The sequence below is a fragment of the Cariama cristata genome, unplaced genomic scaffold, assembly GCF_000690535.1.
Source record: "Cariama cristata isolate BGI_N322 unplaced genomic scaffold, ASM69053v1 scaffold4379, whole genome shotgun sequence".
NCBI lineage: Eukaryota > Metazoa > Chordata > Aves > Cariamiformes > Cariamidae > Cariama > Cariama cristata.
This window is the reverse complement of record NW_009633880.1, coordinates 33,956-54,463: the sequence shown is the minus strand read 5'-3', so window position 1 is coordinate 54,463 and position 20,508 is coordinate 33,956. Positions and strand designations below refer to the sequence as shown.

At 38.1% G+C, this 20,508-nt stretch overlaps 1 protein-coding gene across 1 annotated transcript in view; it reads left to right on the top strand.

Moving 5' to 3' along the window:
* Positions 1-14,197: 14,197 nt before the first annotated feature.
* ATP11B (ATPase, class VI, type 11B) overlaps positions 14,198-20,508 on the top strand; it is a gene marked incomplete at its 3' end in the record, with an annotated part of 38,529 nt that continues 32,218 nt past the window's right edge. Inside the window, exons 1-3 of the mRNA XM_009706921.1 lie at positions 14,198-14,308; positions 15,146-15,235; positions 18,461-18,541. Coding sequence (XP_009705223.1) covers positions 18,464-18,541 — 78 coding nt within the window. The remainder of the gene's footprint in view (positions 14,309-15,145; positions 15,236-18,460; positions 18,542-20,508) is intronic.

The following is a 20,508-nucleotide window of genomic DNA, read 5'->3' as shown; positions in this document are numbered from 1 at the left end:
GTGTCTCCCTCTAAATAGGCGCTTCGTGCTGTGCTTGTATTACAGCGTGCACGGGAAACAAGGCGGCCACGACTGTAACGTCTGTGATGCTGTAGCAGGGAAGTACGTTGGGTTTGACTGTTTTGCTTTGAAGTGTTGGCCGGCTTCCTGCCCCCTCCAGCATTATTTCTCTCGCGTTTTCTCAAAGGGAGAAATTCTTTCTAAATGATGTATTTACAAACTTACTTTTTCCATTCGTTTGAGTTACCTGGCATCACAGATGTTGCCCAGGTTAGTACGAGAACTTACATTAGTTAGGTTTTTTTATATTTTAATGGTTAAAGCTTCTGTCTCACTAATGATTTGTTTAATTTGTTACATCACTTTTTACAAAAAAAGATAAATTTTTGTTTGGTTGGTTTTTTTCCTTTTCTTCCCCTACCTCCTTTCCCATGGCCCATAGATTTTCCCAAATCTGTGTCTGAAGCACAGAGCTTGTGGTGATGGTCTGAATGCCAGCTTGATGGTGCTCACTAGTTTGGTCTGACACCAAGAGTTACTGACCTGGAAATTAATTGCTCTCTCTGAGCTCTGACTGTATTCTTCTGTTCTGTTACAGTCATTCACATGTTTTTTAGAATAAAGCCTGTTTGGCGTGACATAGCTATCATTGTTTCCTCTTGAGAGTGGCTTGAATTTTGTGTGTGTGGTTTTTAAAGCAGCATTATGTTGTCTTCTGATGGAGTTTAGGTTAGGACTGTATCAGTGCTAGGAATTCATGTCTCAAACATGGTTGCTTTTCTCCCTGTGAGTACACTGACCAGCTTTCCAGCAATACGTTTGCCCTTAAAAGAAAGTAAAAGCTTGGTATAACAAGATGAGCAATAAACCTAGGCACTAAGAGGTTTTTGTTCTTCTAATGGAAAAATGTTTGATGTGAAAAAAAAATACGCTAGTTTTGACAGGGAAGAATTAGTGTAGTAGAAGAACAGGATAATAAAAAGTCAAGATACTTGAACAGATGTTTAAATATGGTACTAAGGAAAAAAATTATTGCAAAGGCATGTATTTTGTGTTTTCTATAAACCTGATGGACGTTAATGTTCATTGTATCACAGCTTATAAAGATGAAAAATGGCCTAAGATAGGTATCACACTGCATGTTTCTTCCGAGGGACACCGAGACAACTCATCCCTATGTGTAATCGTTGGTTTAACTTAAATCCCACCATACGTTTGCTTCTTCATATGCCTGTGATGTTTAGATTCTGAAAGAATGTCAAAGGACCGAGAACCTGGGGAAAGATGCTGAGAAAATAATCAGAGTGAGTGGGAAGAGTGGGGTGGCAGAAGTATTTGGATCAAAGGGTGGCAAAATCTGTGTCTGATTTGTTTTTGATAGGAGGAGAGAAGAATGTGTGGGTTTGGGTGCCTTTAGAGCGTGTATTTGTGCCTGTGCTTAATGTGGCAACAGGTTTTGAAAAAAGTGTTCTCTTCCATACAGGAGAGTTGGAACCAGGCAAATACGTGGGAGTGATGTCAGTGGGATGTTGTAGTAGTACAAAAGAAAAACGTCAGTGTGCAGAAATGTTGGAAAGTAGTAAGGGATTGAGGAAATGGGGAGAGACTAGTACTTTGCTGAAGGTGCTTTTAGGTGGCTATTAAGTACTCTCTGTATGAAGCCAACAAATGTTTTGTAACTTCTTGTTTGTTTAAGAGGACAGTATTTCATACACTAATTAATGAGATTGTCCTGTGTATGTATGGTTTTGAGAGCTTGTGTTCTCAAGAACTGTAAAAGGGGCAGGGAAAATGAAGCAGGTGGTCTTAGAAGTAAGTAATGAGAGGACCTGGTATGGAATTCAAATTATTTCAGTTAAGTTCTTTGAGTGATGACTTTGCTCTGCTTTAGTCTGTGAAAATCTATGAATGTCTGTATAGCTGCATGAAGGGATGACTAGTTCTCTGAGAACAGGGTACGTGCTGAGAATGTAAGACTCTTTTCATCTTTATTATGGTCTTACAAGTCCAAAAGCAGTTTTCTAACTGAGGTGTTATTTAAGTTTTCAGTGATTTGCTGTATAACAGAGGTTGGTGACTGTAGTACTGTTGCTCAGTCTTCATTGCCTATGCAGGACTCTCTTGCAAATGATCAGTTTGTTTTGGTATCTTGGCCTTCAGTCTGCTTTGTTTGCTCAGAAACAATTAACACCACCCTACACAGGCAATTTATAAGTCTTCATCTAATGCTATCCCATACTAAATAAACATAGTAGGTCATTAACAGCATACAGCTTTCTAGTTAATGATATTATAATATAATATTATCTAGTTAATAGTTGGAAGTACTTAAGTTTTAGTAATAAAAAAATGTAGAGAAAATTGGAGTTACAACTCATTGCTTCAAGTAAAATACCCTGATGTATTTCAAAGACAAGCATTGAGCAGGAAAGATGCCTGAGCTCCAGCTCTGTTACCTTGAGATCTCAGGAAGCCATGTAGGCATGGACATTTGCTGAGGGTTGCATAACACCACAGACACAGCCAGCTCCACTTGAAAAAAGCAACCGGGTAAACAACAGTTGATAGGAAACGTCATTAATGTTCAGGGGTAGTATAGTACATTTTATTTGCATTTCCAGATATGATGGGTTAGACTACACAGCTAATGTGTGTACAGCAGAGTGCTATTGGGGCTCTCCTGGTCAAGTTTGTGCAGTACTAACATGAAACAAGAGTACAAAGTGGCATTTGTAATGCTCAGTGACTTTCTGTACTGCTTCTAGTTTGATAGATTTGTGGCAGTGTTTGGACTGTGCTAATGTCCTGATGGTGTACATGGAGCGTAGGAGCTGTTGCAGTGGTATTAACAGAAAGTAATGACAACTTCAGTTGTCTGTCAAGGAGGTCTCCAAAAATTGTGGTAGAATACCCCTGTATGTATGATCTTAGCTGCATAATTTTGAACTATTAGTCCTGTCAAGTGAAGAAGGGTCTCTGGATTTGCCTTCTAGTTGCTATTAGGTGGAGTTTGAGCCTTTTGGTCAGTTATCTGACAGTGAGATGATGTACAAAAGATACTGTGTAGAGAAAAGCTAAGAGCTACCTGCCTGATCCCTCTTTTAGATGTGACAGTTCAAGAGAAGCAGAATTATGCTGTACTTGGCAGAGTATCTTCTTCCTTCGATTTAAGAACCTGAATGCTCTTGTGCAGTGACAACTTTTACGCTATGCAGAGCAAGGTATTCAGGCGAATGGAGCTTTGATATTTAACTGGAAGTCAAAAGACAAAATATATAGATTAATTCCTTTGGATTGGAGTCTTTTGACTGGAAAACCTAGTTACCAGCGTATTTTATGTTGTGGTTACAGGAAGGTTCAGATTGGGAGGGACATTCAGAGTTCATCTAGTCCAAAAGTTCTGTATAGCCTACATTGAGAGGTGATCACAGGGAATGTTTTTGAGTGCTTTGTGTTGGTTGTCCCTGTCACACTCCATGACCCGCCGCCCCCCCGCCCCGGACAGTACCTGCAGGAGTGTTCTTGTTTTGGATGCCTTCTAATGAAGAGTTTGTCTACTAATAAGGAAAATGTCCTTGAATAGATTAGCACTAGAAGACTGTATGTTTGGGATGTTCTTCTCTTTCCTTTTAGAAAAATAAACGTGTATTTACCTAAAAGAGTTCCTATGGTTCAGACTGCCCAGCTAATACCTTCTGTATTGTCAGTGAAGGATCAGCGAGATACGGGTTAGAACAGCCCAAAGGTTGCACTGCTTTGGTTAGAGTAGTTTGAGAACTGGGGTTAGTCCTCATGTGACTTCACACAGGAGAAAATGTGGCCCTATTTTTTTGCTGGAGATATCGTGTGATCATCTGGACTACTACTCCCGTTGTGTTTGGGTCTTTTAACCTTATTTTCTTTTTGTATTCTGGGGCTGCTGAAGGCTGATACATTTACAGCACAGTGTGTTCCAAAGCGTGCAGAACCTGGCCCTGTCTTCAGCCAGCTGTCTGTTCCAAACGGAGATATCCGTTGTGTCCTGCGTGTAGTTTTTAAATCTTATCTCATTAAGATTAAACTTCAAATTTAAAAATTGCCTACCAAAACCTAATCAAACCAGTCTTGACACTGTTTCTTTCAAAGACCATTTTAAAAATGGGAAGATCAGGGTTGTCTGATATGCTGCCTTGCTGTGAGACTTGAATGTTTGACCTGTATCTTGTCCCATCCTTTTTTTTCTTTTCCTAACCATGAGCCTTTTAAGCAGCAAATTTTTATTGTTCCAAACTTCCACTTATCACACAATAATCTGCACATTTAATTGACTGTATGATATTTCTTCACTAACAGGGTCCTGCTCTGTTAATAGCTGCTGTCTATTTATGGTTTATGTGACTGAGGGAATAAAGTATTATTTTATTGACAAAGAGCAAAACTGTTTGTGGTCTGATCAGTAGGGAGTATCTGGTGGGATGGGGAGGATAGTCAGGGTGGATGCCTCTGTTGATTGCTAAGAGATTGCCTCTGAACTCTCACCAGAAGGTAAAATTAGTAATCTAAGGCGAGTAAATATGTGCTGAATTTAATAACAGTCAACATGTGTTTTGGATATCATTGGTATTTGTTTTTCTAGGTTTGGATAGGTTGGCTGAACTCATTAAAACTTTTGTTTGCTTTCATGTGGGGTGGAGAGGTAGGAGTTATAACAGAAAAATATAATAATGCGTTTAAATTTCATTAAAAGCATCATGACTTGTGCCTTTCATTAATGATCTGTGATCTGTTTTTCTTTATTGTATTGTGGTGTCCTCAGTAGTTATGACTGTTTCTGTAACTGTTTCACCAGGAAAAAGGTGTCTACAGTGTACCTCTAAAAAGATCCTTAAATTTCTAGCACAAAATCTGTTCGTAAGCCAGCAGATAAGAAGTGCAGCAAAATAGATCTGACAAAGTGCCTCTGTAAACGCAAGGTCATATCTTCCAACAAAATACAGGTGACATGTTTGCAGATAGACTTTTTTTTATGCAAACCTCTTTTCAAGTGCTAGTGGGAAAAAAAACCACTTAGCAATAGTACAGACCATGGTAGAAAAGATAGAAAGTAGGACTGACAGCTACACTGTGATTTGAAAACCAAAACCCTGCAATTCCTTGGCCTCCCACATGCTGTGCCTTAAGAGGATTTTTTTTCTTGTTTACTTTGAGTAAAAATAAACATGGGAAAGGAGAACTTTCCTGTAAATAGGAAGGAGAGATAATGATGTAGACAAAAGGCAGGCTGTTTTTTCATCCTGAAATATTTTACCAGAGAAAGAAGTTTTATATGGTTTATACCAAAAAAGTATATTTTGCTGTGTTGTTGCATTTTGTTACTCCGTTACTATCCCTTTTGCACACTTTTGTGCTAGTTTTATGGGTGGCTGTGCTACTTCTTGCAGATATTTACATATCTCTTTGGAAAAAGAATTGCAACAAAATAGAAAGGAAGCTTAAGATTTAGCAAGCTTTAAGGGTAAACTACTCTGTAGACGTGTCTGAAAAGAGGACGTTAAACTGATACTTAGGTCGTTTGAAATGGAATTAAAACTTAAAGTGATATTCAATGAATGGTGTAGACTCAAAACTGTAATGTTAATTTTTACAGAGCAGGCTTTATCAAAGCATGTTAAAAGGACCAGCTAGACAGTTCTAGCTGTCAACTAAATTCTCTTCCTGTGAAAGTCCTGTGTTGAGTAACAACTGTCAGAGCAATTGTCAGTATAATTGTGGCGCACATTTTGAAAAAGCCTTAAGTTTTATTATCTAGGGATGGTTTTGGGGGAAGAATTTTTTTAAAAGCTCTTTTTTTTTTTTTTTTCATGCTGAAGGAAAATGTGAATTAGACTTGCAGTGCAAAACTGATCGGTGTAAGTAGCTGTTGCCTACTAGAACTAATCTAAATATTGAAAGTGGTACTTTTCAATATTCATATGGGATAATAGTCATATGAATTGCCCAGAACAGGAGCCCTTCATGCTTGTGTAAAAGAGTTTTATAAATGACTCTTCAAAGCAGCAGGTAAACAGCATTTCATTTCAAGATAATAGTGCACATAGTATGCAAGCACGTGAAGGAGTGTATGATTCTTCTGTATTTGTCCTGTCATGGACTTGACAAATGTAATTTTTGTGTATGGTGAAATTGCTAGCTACAAAATTGGAACTGCTTTCTAATTTTAAGTGGAAGTTCATAACCTGTCACAGATTTGAATGCCTTATTTAATATTGAAAATCAAAGAAAAATATTTCTGCTGTAAAATGACTTAAATGAATCCAAGGACTGTGCAGAAAGGATACAATTAGTTGGTCGGTTTTTTTGTTTGTTGATTTGTTTTTGTTGGGTTTTTTTTTTTTTTGAGATACTGTGGTTATTCAAGGTATATGACGGTTTTTTGTGTTGAGTGTTTCATTTACTGTACTGGTTCTGTATTTCTTAAAGTGACTTTGTTTAGTATCTGCTATTTCTCTGTGATTTGATTATTGTAGAATTATAGCACTTTCTCTATCCAAAGTACTTCATATATTTTAAGCAGGGTTCTTAAAAGTGGCTATTGATTTTTGAGATCTCTGTTCTTATTTTATAAAATACAGTGCCCTGTAGTTGCCTCCTTATGGATGTCTGAAGTCACCCTTCAGCTTCCCTACTCTCTGTTTGTACGTGTCTGAGAAGGAGATGATATTGCAGATAAGGATAACTAATTTCTGGATCCCACAGAGGAAAACTGTTAGGTCTGAAATTAAAGCTCTGTAGTTGGATTCAAAGGCATCTTCACTCCCACTTCTTTAGAGCAATGGGCTGCTTTGGGAATCACGGCAATAGACCAAAAATTTTGGACCACAGATACCATCAAGCCTCATCTTCTCTTAGACCTCTTGGACTTTATCATAGTGCATCTTTTTAAGCAAAAAATTAGAGAGCACTGAATAGCCTTGCAGAGCAGTTTGGGAGCCACTAGCCATTTCTTTGAGATTGAGGCTGACTGCTTAGAATCTGAATGTTTACTAAATTGCTTTCTTTAATAAAGTTGAAGACACATTTATTGTAAGGTCTGTTTTCTATTAAAAAGCATCTGTGCCAAAACATCACTAGATCTGTTCATTATTGGTAATTTTCATAACTCTGTGTCTGAGTATGAAAGGGAGCATCCTAAAATAAAGTAATGAATGAGGAATGTATTATAGATATTTGGTTAATTAAATACATCGAATGCAAGAGCAGAAGAATTCTAATAATCCTGTAGAAAATCCTGTAGAAAACATTCGAAGCTTGAAATTGAAGACAGTGACAAAAGAGTAGCTGTTACAAAGCGTTAGGTTCGTTTTGTCATATGAAGTCCAAAATGGATTATGCTTTGTAAATAGTGTGATTTGGATTGTAGGGGAGGACAAGAAAGCCGGTTCCTTAATTGATACAAAGTTGGGCTATTTTAAAATTAAGCAGTGTACCTAAATCTGTGTTAAAATTCTTCGCTGCTAATAGGAACTGGATGTGTCATAACAGTCTTTGAGAGTACTATGTTAGAAAGCCTAACTAGCCTGCTCAGCTCGCTTTTCCTTTCTGATTTTGTTGATATTACAAGACCAGTATGTTTGGCATCAGTCACCTGAGTAGAGAAACTGGCACGGGGAAGTATGTTAGCAGTGAGTGAGGCCAGTTTAGGTTGCTTGTTATTTTTGCAGATAAATAAAGAGAAGATAGATGGTCTTTTAAATTTTAAGTAGGGGTTTTTCCAAGTTATTTTTGCGGGCATTTTGACAAAATAAGGTAAAAGAACAACTTAAGCTGTATGTAGCCAGGACTTTGTTCTGAGCCCCAGTATGACTTTTCTAAATACAGTAATCGATATTTTTTTAACTTTGTGAAAGGAAGGATTATTGCTTCGTGACTTCTCAGGCCTTGTTTCCTAGAGTGTTTGTTTTCACAGAATAATGTAGTCTGATTGTAGGTCTTTTAGGAGGTTACAATATGATTTGTTATCAGATACCTTAAACAACTGTAGGTATAGTAAGCAGGAAGAGGAAGTTGCATGAATAGTCCATGACTTTTAATACTGTTTTCTTTCTTTACTGCAGTGATACTTAAAAGAGGAGGAAGAAATTGCGTGGCACTATGTAAACCTCAGGGTGCTTCAGCTGATTCACTGCTTTAGTTGTTAGAACAGTGTTTAAAATTGCTGTGAGACGCTGTTTCTTCCTTCATGCTAACCTTTGATATGACGAATTCAGTTTGACTACTGCCCAGTTATATGACTGAAGGAATTATTGGCTGACTGTTTTGAGTACAAATTTACACAGACTTCTGAAAATGTGCATGAGTGTGAATAGATCATCGTCTCTGACAGAGCGAAGAGTATTCCGTGAATATTCAGAGAAAAATCCAAAGCAAGAAAATCCATTTCTTCAAAAGACCTTTAACCAAAATATGTCTTGGCAGCAGTGTAATAGCAGGCTTTTGGGCTGCTAGGAAATGTGGTGTTCTGTTTCTGTGGCAATGGTCAGTCAGTCACCTCCCTAGGAAAAAGGCTTCATGAGACTGAGTTTTCTTCTGTTAGTTTTATTAATTAGTATGTGGTGTCCAGAGGGCTTTTTGGGGAACTACTATTTTCCTTAGCAGTGTTCAGTGTGGTGTTTGAAAGGAGGAAGAGGCTCTAATTGAGACTTTCTTCTTTCAAACCGCTGTCACTGTAAGCTGGTCACATAGCGGAAGTTCTTTTAGCAAATATAATTTTACTTTTTTTCCTGTAAAATCCGTAAATGATGAATAAGAATCACTGGGAGATCATGTTAAAGTATACTAGCTTTATGCAAATCATAAGCAAAAATTGCTTGTCAGATGATTGCTAATTATCAATGCATATATTGCAAAGCTTGAAAGAGCAATGGATTTGTTGTGTGCTGATCTCATGTTGCTAATCCTAGCTGAAAGATCTGCAGTTTTCTCCAGTCTCACTTAACAGTGCTGTAGAGTGCGTGGGGAGGGTATACATGCATGCTGCCGTAAGTTAATAGTGGTATTGAAGAAATAAGAGTCTACAGTAGATAGGGTATATTATATCAGCAAGTTGACCGAGAAGGCATTTTTTTTCTTTTCTTTGTTTATGCTTGCAGGTGTTGGGAGGGCAGTCTCAGCCTTTACACAGTTTTTCTTCGTAGTGCTTCTTGTCGCTTACTCTACCTGTTTCTCCAGTTGCCTAATTTGTTGTTCATGCTAATAATGCTTCCTTAGCAACAATATAAAACTCTTCCTCCACAGTGAACCCTTTTGTTATATCACCAGGCTATTGGCATGGCCATATGATTGTTTTAGGGAACTGATACATTAAAACAAAACAAAACAAAACAAGCTGGGAAAATGGTTGGATTTCAGTTGGATCAGTTTTCGAGTCCACTTTACCATGTGGCTGCACGGACAATTCTCCTAGCACAATGGTGGAGACGGAGGTAAAATGTAGGAAGGAGTTATTTGGAGGAGAGTGGCTGTTGAAACCCAGTCAAAAATTTCTTCTTGGTTCCCCAGGATATGTTTTCTATGCTGTTTTAAAGGATCCTAATTATTACACAGAGGATGTCTTTGTCTAACTTTTAGAACACTAGTGAAATCACTGCTGAAGAGATTTAGTAAAAATTACTTTGACTTTGGTTAGAGTCGAGGAAACTACAAATCACTTCCTTCCCCTCCCTCTCCCCCCCAAAAAAACCCCAACCAACCAACCAAAAAAACAGAAACCCCTTTTGGTTTGAGCTTTATAAATCAACTTGACTCGAACACCTGTGTTGCATGTAAGTGGCATTTGTTTAGATTATTTTCAAAGACAAACATGTCAAGTTTATTTGGGTGCAAAATTTCTATTGGGGAGGTCTGTATCGAAGATTAAATACGAGAGCTGTATTCCAGGGCTAGATAACGCCTGGTTTATGTTGATAGATCACCTGAATGGCTGAATTTTAGCCAATAAATCTAGATTTAATTTGCAGCTTTCTTGTCACTTAATCTTATCAAATTTTATTTTGTTTACAGTTGATTCATGTAATACACCTGATTAAGAAGCCTTAAATACCAGGTTTTGTAATAAGCTCTGCTTTGTTTTGTTATGAAGTCAATGATCTGTGCACTTAGGTAGGAATCACTTCACTAGATAACTGCAGGAGAACTAACTTTTGTTGAAAGATATTGGTGACAACTGAATCTTTTTGCAAGACTCAAAATTTGATTTAGGGATTCTCTGCTCGTGCTTTGTAGCTGCAGAAATCCTTTGACTAGGCATGTTATCCTAGTTTTGCAACTGAGTCTGATAGTGACAGTAGAAAGAGAAAGCACTGTCTAATAAGTGAAATTAGGAATCGGTGTGCTTTCTGCACCTCTTTGCTGGCTTGCATATAGATACTGTGGAAAATCCCTTTGCTGGGCAGAAATTTGAACTACAAATCAGTTTTGTGTCAGGAGCAGGATCGGTAACCAGCCCTATGGTTGCAGAAAAGTTAAAGGCATTTCAGTTCTTGAACAATTGAGTTCAGTGTCTGTGCAGAATTTTCCTTGAAGAGATATGTAATTAAAATTTCTCCGGAAGATCTGTTTTGTTACAGTCTCACCAGCTAATTATGTGGTGACAGAGTTGTTGGGTAATTTCACATGATCTTTCATAGTTACAGACATGAAACTTAGGAAATCTGGATTCTGTTCCCACCTCTGACACTGATTTCCTGCTGTGACTACAGTCAAGTCACTAAGGTTGTCAAGGATGTGTCTTTTTCCAACCATAGCTGTGACAGCTGAAGAGGTTCTCGTCCCCAGCCTGCCTTGCTTGTGCATTGCCATCTCCATAGATCTGCTGACTGCACAGCTGCTGCGCTTTCTCCGTGGTAAACTTCAACAAAACAGAGTTAAATATGTATAGACCGCAATTTTAAACTGTTTTAGCTGCATAACTACACCTGTAAACTCATATGGCCTGAGATTCTGATTTGGAAAATAGATTACTCGCGTTTCATCAGTTGAGTCCACTTCAGCAGAGGTATTCTTTCCTCTGATAGAAGTGCTTGTGCGGTTAGACTTGAGTTGTATGGAGGACTTTACTCTTCAAAATAAAAATATGTCATTAAACTCATCAGCTTTCAGGTGCTCAGATAGTGGCCTAAAAAGGGCATATTAAGGCATATTAGGCACATAAGTCCCTAAAAAGGGACTTTGGAAAAAATCAGTGATACCCTAGTCACTCAGAAATTTTTTTTTATCTTTTAGTAACTTTCAGTGGTTAACATGGAGATCAGCATTTATCACCATCAGAAGACTGCCAGTCGCTTTTTCTGTTTTTTTTTTGTTTTGTTTTTTTTTTGTGTTTTTTTGTTTTTTTTCCCCCTGTCTTACATCTGTTTGGTTTAGAGTGGAATTTTTTCAGGCTGTAGAATATGACTTTCCAAAGTGAACATGTCTGGCATTTTGTGAATGCCAGACTTTTCTGAGATAGAAAAGAGCTGTGTACCTAGTCTTACTAATTAAGTACATTTTTTTTTTTCCTTGCTTGCAAACCACTTTTTTGTGTCATCTTCTGGATTGGTTTAGAAATAATGTGTCACTAATGTCAGATACCCAAATTACTTCTGCTACAAACATTGTTCTCTCCTTAAATTTTGTGTCAGCGTTTAACAGGTACATTTTTTTCATCTTGCTTTCATGCTTACATTTCTTTTCTTAAAGTTGTGAACAGTTCCTTTGGTTTTGATTTTGGCATCCTGTATATTTTTTTCCCGTCCTTTTGCCTATATACTTTTTGTGTCCCTGCTCCACTCTTATCTTTAAACAAGCTTTTGCACTGGAGCATGTGACTAGAGCAGCCTTCCACTGCTTGTCATCTAAAGTTTACTCTCCTTCAAATCTCTTGGAAACCCTCCCCTTCCTTTCTTTCTCCTTTCTTTCTTCTGGACCTCTTTCTGAAGCAGAATGTTTCTGTAGTAATGATGCCAAATACAACAATTTGTGTTTGGGTTTTTTTTAATTATTCCTTTACTTTAAAATGTTACCATCCTGAATGTGAACATACTTAATGCCCTGTGTTAGAAATATTCATGGATTAAAGAAAATTCTTGGTTGGTTATAACAACTATTTTTTATGTGTGTAGCTCATTGTGCTCACTGTTCATCATCCTCTGTAGCTAGCTGGTACAGAAGTATCTTCTACTGGAGTTCTGTGAGGTACCAGTTTTTATTTGACATGAATTGAGGTCTGAGCCTGGTTTCACACGTGGAGCAACACAACTGCAAAGGTAGTTTTCTCAGCTCTGGTAGTGGAATTGCTAATGCCCTTTCTACTTGTTTCATCACTTGTCCTTTCACTTGGCATCAAAGAACAAGAGGACTGAGTATGCAGTGCAAAGTCAGTTCTAAGATTAGGAATGTGTGGTGCTCATGCTGAAATTCACCACTTCCTGAAGATCATTGATACCGTATTGAACAACTTAATAGTTCCAATTTTAATTTCACAGGTTTGTTCTACGTCTTAAAGCTTTTTGGGTTTTTTTTTAGTAATTTTCTTGGCCTGCTATCTGAATTATTACTGTTTTACTGTCTGTCGTCTTGTCTTTTGCTGTCACCTGCTTCTCCAGGTCAGAATGTTAGAGCTAGGAAGGGTTCTGGTGAGTCATGTAGCCCCAGGAAAGGCTCAATTAAAGATAGACTTGAATGACCTAGATATAAGCCCTTGTGTTACAGAGACATTGCAACCTCCTCACATGATTTATTTTGGTTTTTAATTATTCCTTTCCATAAGAAACAAATTCTTGTTTGTTTTTCCGGTATCCAAACTAAGTTTTCCTAGCTGCAACTTAAGCCTACCTCAGTTCTTTTTTGTCCTTCAGAATGCCACTTTTCTTGGTGGAACAGTCTTTTATCTATTGGAAGATGTGCTAGTATGTCCCAAGTTGCCTCTCCTCTAGGCTAAATGACCCCAATTTATTTGCTCTGTGCTTTTTAGATTGTTCAGCCTTGCATTATATGTCATGTTTTTGGGATCTCTTGTGGCCTGTGTTCCACTCTTCTGGATGCTGTCCAGTTGGTTCACAGTGCTTCAGCTGTAGCTCCCACTCCTCCTCCATCCTCCTTAGTACTGAAGGATTTTTTCTCAATGGCATGACATTATTGACTCACATTCAGCCTGTGATCAGCTATAACCTTTTGATCTTTTTGTACAGAACTCATATATGGGCTTTTAATCTCTTTTTGTAGCTGCAGTTAATTGTGTTTAACTGCTGTATCTTTCAGTCTTCTGTTTTTCTGGTTGGTCAAGATGATTTTGAATTTTTCCTTGTCACTGGGAGGTCTTGCAGTCCTGAGCTGTTGCCATCTACAAATTTAAGACCTTTATACCCCTTCCCTTTGCTGAGGCCATTGGTGAAAATACTGATCGTTAGACCTGAAACAGGGCATCGATTCCAAGGCACCTCACTCAGATCTTCTGTTTTGGCAGGAAACTGTTGATACGTATTTCTGAGTATCCGTTTTTTTAATGAGTTTGCATTCAGTGTTGCTACCACTCGTGTATGAATCAGTGGTAATGGCAGGAAATTGAATTTGGGGTTAGACAAAATGTTAGTTCTTGGAGATAGAACTTGTCTGGAAAAATACTATTGTCTAGTCAGATGCATAAGTTTTTGTTTTTAAACTTATGAGAGTCTTTTCAAAATCCGGTTATCACAGCATACTAGTATGACTTGTTTGTTTTGACCTTTTACTTTTCTCATAATCTTTTTTGTTAGGGTTCTCAGGAGCGCAGCTGTGAAGTTTTGTAATTTATGTATGTTTTCATCTCCATTTCTGTTTTTTCTTTTTTGAGTTTCACAGAGCTTCAAGTTTGCATGATAGAAAGTATTCTTTATCCTTGTTAAGACTTAGGATTTTTCTTTCATTTTCCAGAATAAGTACACAACCTCAAAATTGAGACTCCTCATCCCCTCACACACACCCCCACACCCCCACACACACACACCCCCAATTTTTGAAAATTCTCTGGAGACAGCAGACTTTTTCACAGGTTAATTTTGTTTCCCATTCAAAAACCGCTGTTCTAAGTCAGCTGCTTGATATCCGGGTATGATTTCTGAGCACAAAACCAACAGTTTTACAAAACTACAGTTAATAAAATGGTCTTTCTTGATCATCTTTTTATTTTGTATTTTAGGGTTTTGACCCACCGCATCAAAGCGATACAAGAACTATTTATATAGCAAATCGTTTTCCCCAGCATGCCCATTATGTTCCTCAGAAGTTTGCGGACAACAGAATTATATCATCCAAAGTAAGGAATCAATTTGTCATGGGAAAAAACACTTGATATGTTACTTCAGAAGTTGTGTACAAATGTGTGTGTATTATGTCTAATGGTGTATATACAATATTCAAAATGAAACAAGCTCTAAACTTTCTTGAGGAAAAAGTCAGATTGCTTCCTGTGTCATTTTTCATCTGCTCTCATCCCTCTTTCCTCAGAACCTGACTAAGTACAGAACAATGAAGCATGTTGGTCAGAATTTCTGAAGAAAAGTAGGTTTTAAGCTAGTGTTGCCCATGTCTGGGTGTGATGCACAGAAACCACTTAGGAGATGGTGAAGCTGGTTGTAAGGATTTATAAAATAACTAAATTGTAAGCTAGTACTCTGCATAAAATAAATCAGGAATGGACTGTAATTGCAGATTCCCTCCTAGTGTGACCTTGGATTGGAATCAATAGAAGTGATGGTGGGAATGTGTCTTATTGCTGTAGTGTAGGAGAGAGAATTACAGCTGCAAGAATTAATTTCTTCTTTGCTACGCAGGATGCAAGCAGCCAAATGACTCCAGCTGCTCCTATACTAGTTGGTAGGAGAACATTTAAAACTTTGACTGTAAAGGCAATGCAGTTGCTGCCCTTGCTTCCCTGCTAGCTGTACTTAAAAAAACCCAAAACAACAAATAACAACAACAAAAACCCCAGCAGTCCTGTGTGGGAGTAGGGCAAGACCAGAAGAAGGTTTAGGGGAGATGGAAAATTAAAAGATTTAGGTTAAAAGAGTTTACTGGGGCTGGGACTGAATTTCACTGAAAAATTGTTCGGTATGTTGTAACTGTTCTCTCTCTCTCCTCTCTTTCACTTCAGTATACAGTGTGGAATTTTGTTCCAAAAAACTTATTTGAGCAGTTCAGAAGAGTAGCCAACTTTTATTTTCTGATTATATTTTTGGTTCAGGTAAGTTGAATAATACTCTGGAAATTCCAATTTATGTTGTCAGTTCTGCCACTGATTTTTGTTCTATGAATTTAACTTCTCTACTTACATATTCTGGCTATAAAAACACATTTCCAGCTTCTCTGGGAAAATAACATAGCTTTAAAAAGAATTATGGCCAAATTTAAGTACTGTCCTTAGGTTTGATTTTCATGAATGCTAATATATTTAAGTGTGCAGATTCAAAGTCCATTGCACTGCTGGCACAGGGACTCAGTTGTCTGCCTCAAAATACAATTTTAAATCTGTTAAGTTAGTAATAAAATTCCAAAGATGCTTTTTGATTCCTGTGGCCATTGGTGGTGTTGGAATAAACCAGGAGTTTTACTCCATGTGTTTTTAAGTGCTTCTTGGACATTAGTGTGCAGAAATGCAGACATTCAAGTTCACTTGCATCAAATTGGATAGTGTGCTTGCTCTTGAGCTGCACATAGATTGTTGTATATTCTCATTGTATGTGCAATCTTGCTTTTGTAAATCAGCATACTATTGTCACAAAATTCTAAGGTCCTCAAATTCAGTTTGTTCAGATAAAATGAACACATAAAAATTTACAGCTAGGATTGACAGTTTGTCAGTTTTAAAGACATCAGTTGATGTTGATACAGTTTGGGTCAGAAAGATTACTGTGGCTATTGTAGCAGAGTGGTTTTTTTCTAATTAAGAACCTTCACAAGTATATTAGAAGTATGACAGTCTGTAAATTTTCTGTGATCTTTGCAGCTCCAACTCTGTAATTGCACATGAATTCTGATGAGCTGTTGCAGACTTAGATGAAAGATAAGTGAGAGAAAGGTTGTAAGGAGACATAATAACTTTTGAAAGACCAATCAATATCTGAGACAGACCCAAGATTTTGGGATGCACAAGTTTTTGTTTCATTGTAAAATAGAATGCTTTGAACACGTACAACCCTCTACAGTGATTAACCAACTTTTACAGTATGTATCTAATGAAGATGGTACCTCATTTGACAAAACATAGGAATAGTGAAGAGTTCATAACATTTGTCTGTGATTGGGCAAGATGTCAGTAGCAGGACCAGTTCTGCAATTTTTAATCCGTTGCATCCTGTGTCCCTTGCTCATGTTCTTTCACATTTAGAAAGAATGAACTTTCTAATAGGCTGAAAATTCCTGTGTTGGGAGTTTATTAAAGTCAAATAGTTCTTAGTCTAACAGAATGTGTTGCCCATCCCATCTTCTTAGTTAATATTGACTTCATTATGATGTTTCGTGCCGCTTAACATATTGTAGCGTGAGGAAGATGGGGGCATACTGGAGATGGAATGTAAATGTTACTTACACTAACCACAGATGTGCTGCATTTTTTAAGCTTTTATTTCTTTTTAATGCAAATTAAAGAACTTTGAACTCTTGAAATTAAAGAATTGTACTCTTTAGTTCAATTTTGAGTCACATTCCTTTCAAACTGTTAGACTTTAGTAATATCTAAATGTGATGTCCATGAATAAATATGAATCTGAAGGCAGAACTTCTATTCAGTGTAATCCTGTTCTCTCAGTTCATGATTTGAGTGGATGCCCTAATTTATATGGGAAACGTCTTGTCTATATGTCTGTATTCTTGGAAACTGAACAGGAGAAAAGCTGCAGTCATTTTTGTTTATTTGTTGGAATGGAATTCTGTTTTTATTCAAACCCCATTTGGAAGTTCATTAATACCTAATATTTTTTCTTTTTATAAGGCAAAGGTGCCTTTAAAAGTTGATCGCCATGGTATCTTCTCTGTCATATGACTCTCATGTGACCAAGATGCAGTGTCTGTCATTACCACCTTATTCCACTGGGGATGACAGAGTTGGGCAAGTTCTTACTGTGTGGTTTAAACGTGCAGCACAATCCAGTCCACGTTGTTCACCTCACAGATGCATGCCAGAAAGATGGTGACAGACTGCATTTTGATCGTGTGAGGATCCGCACCAGCTGTGTGATGGATGTGTATCCGGCTGTGTAGCAGGCTAAGGGCCATGGTGTTCTGGTGAAAGAGGCAAAAGGAGCAGGCTGCCATGAAAATTCCACCAGCACAAAACTTGCTCCATTTTCACATACATTCTTGAGAAAGAAGGGGAGAGTGTGGATGGCAGAAATGTCATGGTTAACCCTATCCAGCCAAAAATCAGATGCTTTTGGCATGGATTTTCTTGCACAACATGCTGCCAAGCTGAAATTGCAGTGCTACAATTGAAGAACAGACAGTATTGCAGGCTGGATCTGATTTTTGTTGTGTTCTATAAATGGTCTGTGTTTCAGTGGAGAAAAAAAAAAAGCTCATGCATGTGTTCTAAGGTGGCATAATCTGTTTTCTCTATGAGGTTCTTGGCTCTTAACAGAATAAACTTCATATATGATTGGTTTGTTTTGTTTTTTGTTGTTTTTTTTTTCTTTTTTCTTCTTCTTTAATGGTACCCAAAGCAATGCCATAAGTCTCAGGTAAAGTGGATCAAATCAATGTCTGTGGTTTTGAATAGTTCTTGTGTATATTTTCTTTACAGCACTTGACCATGTTGGTTTTTTTCCTGCAGCAGAGGAGAAACACTAGCAACCCTCCCCCACATACAGAATTTTAGTCTGTACACTGCACTTTTGGCATGCGAGCAATAATAGCACAAATTGTAAAAACTGCATGTTAACCTGGCGTAACCAGAAGGGGGCAGTCTAAGAAAGTTTTTTTTTTTCTCTAATATCTAAACTGTTGGAAATTACTACTTTTGATTTTATTTTTACTTCTGAAGTGGATGTTATTATACTCTACATTGCTGTTAAGCAGTAGATTGTATAGAGTATTGAAACATCTTCACGAAATATAGATTTCCTTCCTTTGTAATACACTTTTGAATTCATCTTTGTAGTATGAAAATGTGTCTTCCTTTTACTAAGGACTCTTAAAATTGGCACATGCATTACAAATGTGATTAAGTCTGTTCTGTGCCCTAGAACCTTTGTTTGCATCGTTGTTGACATGTTATTTAGGTGTCGGGAACTGAGTTTTGCTCCAGAAATACTGGAGAAAGTGCAGTAAAAATACTCACAGGTTTTAATGAGGAGTTTGGAAAATTGTTGTAATCTTGCTTCACGGTTTGTTTGTTGTTGTTTTTTTTTTTTTTTTGAAAGTACAATTGTAAAAATAAAATTGGGGCTAATTTTCATATTTTCTTCTCTTTTAGCTCATGATAGATACCCCTACCAGTCCTATTACCAGTGGATTGCCATTATTCTTTGTCATAACTGTGACAGCCATAAAACAGGTAAAGGGGAAAAATTTTGTAGCGTGAGGTCTTTATAAGGTGACGTTACTTAACAAAGTCTGACCGAGATAATGTTTAAGTACTGAAAATATATTAAAAAGGTGTCATTGTTAGAAATTATTTTGTATTTAATGTTTTTTGTTAGACGCTTGAACATGAGCATTTTGGTTAGTTGTCAAGTGCTCAGTGACTCACTGTGATACCCTTAAACAGACAGTGAATGACTGTCAGATAGCGTTTTTGTCTAAACGTTATATGTCACTTATTGTAAGACCTTTTCTGAAAGCTCCTCGCTTATTCCTTTGGCACACTTTACTGCAAATTAAAACCAATCCTCCCACATGACACGCTGAGAAGGGAGCTTGTGTAGATGAAACAGTGGTGCAATCCATGTTTGTCAGTAGTTAAAAGGCAAATTTTGCCCCAAGGAGTATGTTTCATGGCATAAAATATATATTAGCTGTAATCCTATACCAGGTAAAACGTCCAGTTTAGAGAAGTTCTGGTTTTGTTTTCTTTTTCTTTGGTTGCATAAAACATTTTGGAGTGCTTTATAGCACTTGAAATAAGAAAAATCTTCTAAGAATAATTTTAGTAGAAATCTTGTTCAAGCATCATGCTACATCCTGCTGAGACCTAGAGCCCTGGAAGGAGAATGTTTAAAAATAAAAATTAAAAGAAAAGAAAAGAAAAGATCTTCTGTTTTTCTTTAAACCTTTAAAGCGACAGGAGAAAGAAACAAGCACATAAATAAAGAGGTGATGTGGATAGAATCATAGAATGTTCAGGGTTGGAAGGGGCCTTAAAGATCATCTAGTTCTAATCCCCCTGCCATCGCCTTAAAGATCATCTAGTTCTAATCCTCCTGCCATCGACAGAGACACCTGCCACTAGACCAGGTTGCCCAAAGTCCCATCCAACCTGGCCTTGAACACTTCCAGGGATGGGGCATCCGCAACTTCTCTGGACAGCCTGTGCCAGTGCCTCACCAGCCTCATGGTGAAGAATTTCTTCCTCATATCTAATCTAAATCTTCCTTCTCCAGTTTAAAGCCATTGCCCCTTGTTCTATCACTCCATGCCCTTGTAAGAAGTCTCTCCCCAGCTTTCTTGTAGGCCCCTTTAGGTACTGGAAAGCTGCTCTAAGGTCTCCCCGGACCCTTCTCTTCTCCAGGCTGAACAACCCCAGCTCTCTCGGCCTGTCTTCATAGGAGAGGTGCTCCAGCCCTCTGATCATCTTTGTGGCCTCATCTGGAATTGCTCCAACAGGTCCATGTCCTTCTTGTGTTGGGGGCCTCAGAGCTGAAGGAAATACTGGAGGGGGAGGTCTCACGAGAGCAGAATAGAGGAGGAGAATCCCCTCCCTTGAGCTGCTGGTCATGCTTCTTTTGATGCAGCCCAGGATACAGTTGGCTTTCTGGGCTGCCAGCACACATTGCTGTGTCATACTGAGCTTTTCATCAACCAACACTCCCAAGTCCTTCTCAGGGCTGCTCTCAATCCATTCTCTGCCCAGTCTGTATTTGTACTTGGGATTGCCCTGACCCATGTGCAGGACCTTGCACTTGGCCTTGTTGAATTTCATGAGGGTTGCACAGGCTCAGCTCTCAAGCCTGTCCAGGTCCTTTGGATGATGTCCCTTCCCTCCAGCATGGTGTCGTTGGCCACCTTGCTGGTGGCGCACTCAGTCCCACTGTCCGTGTCACCAACAAAGATGTTAAACAGCACTAGTCCAATGCCAACCCTCTGAGGAATGCCACTCATCCCTGGTCTCCACTTGGACATCAAGCTGTTGACTGCAACTCTTTAAGTGTGACCGTCCAGCCAATTCCTTATCCACTGAGCAATCCATCCATCAAATCCATGTCCCTCCATTTTAGAGACAAGGATGTCATGCGGGACAGTGTCAAGTGCTCTGTACAAGTCGAGGTAGATGACATCAGTTGCTCTTCCCTTATCCACTAATGC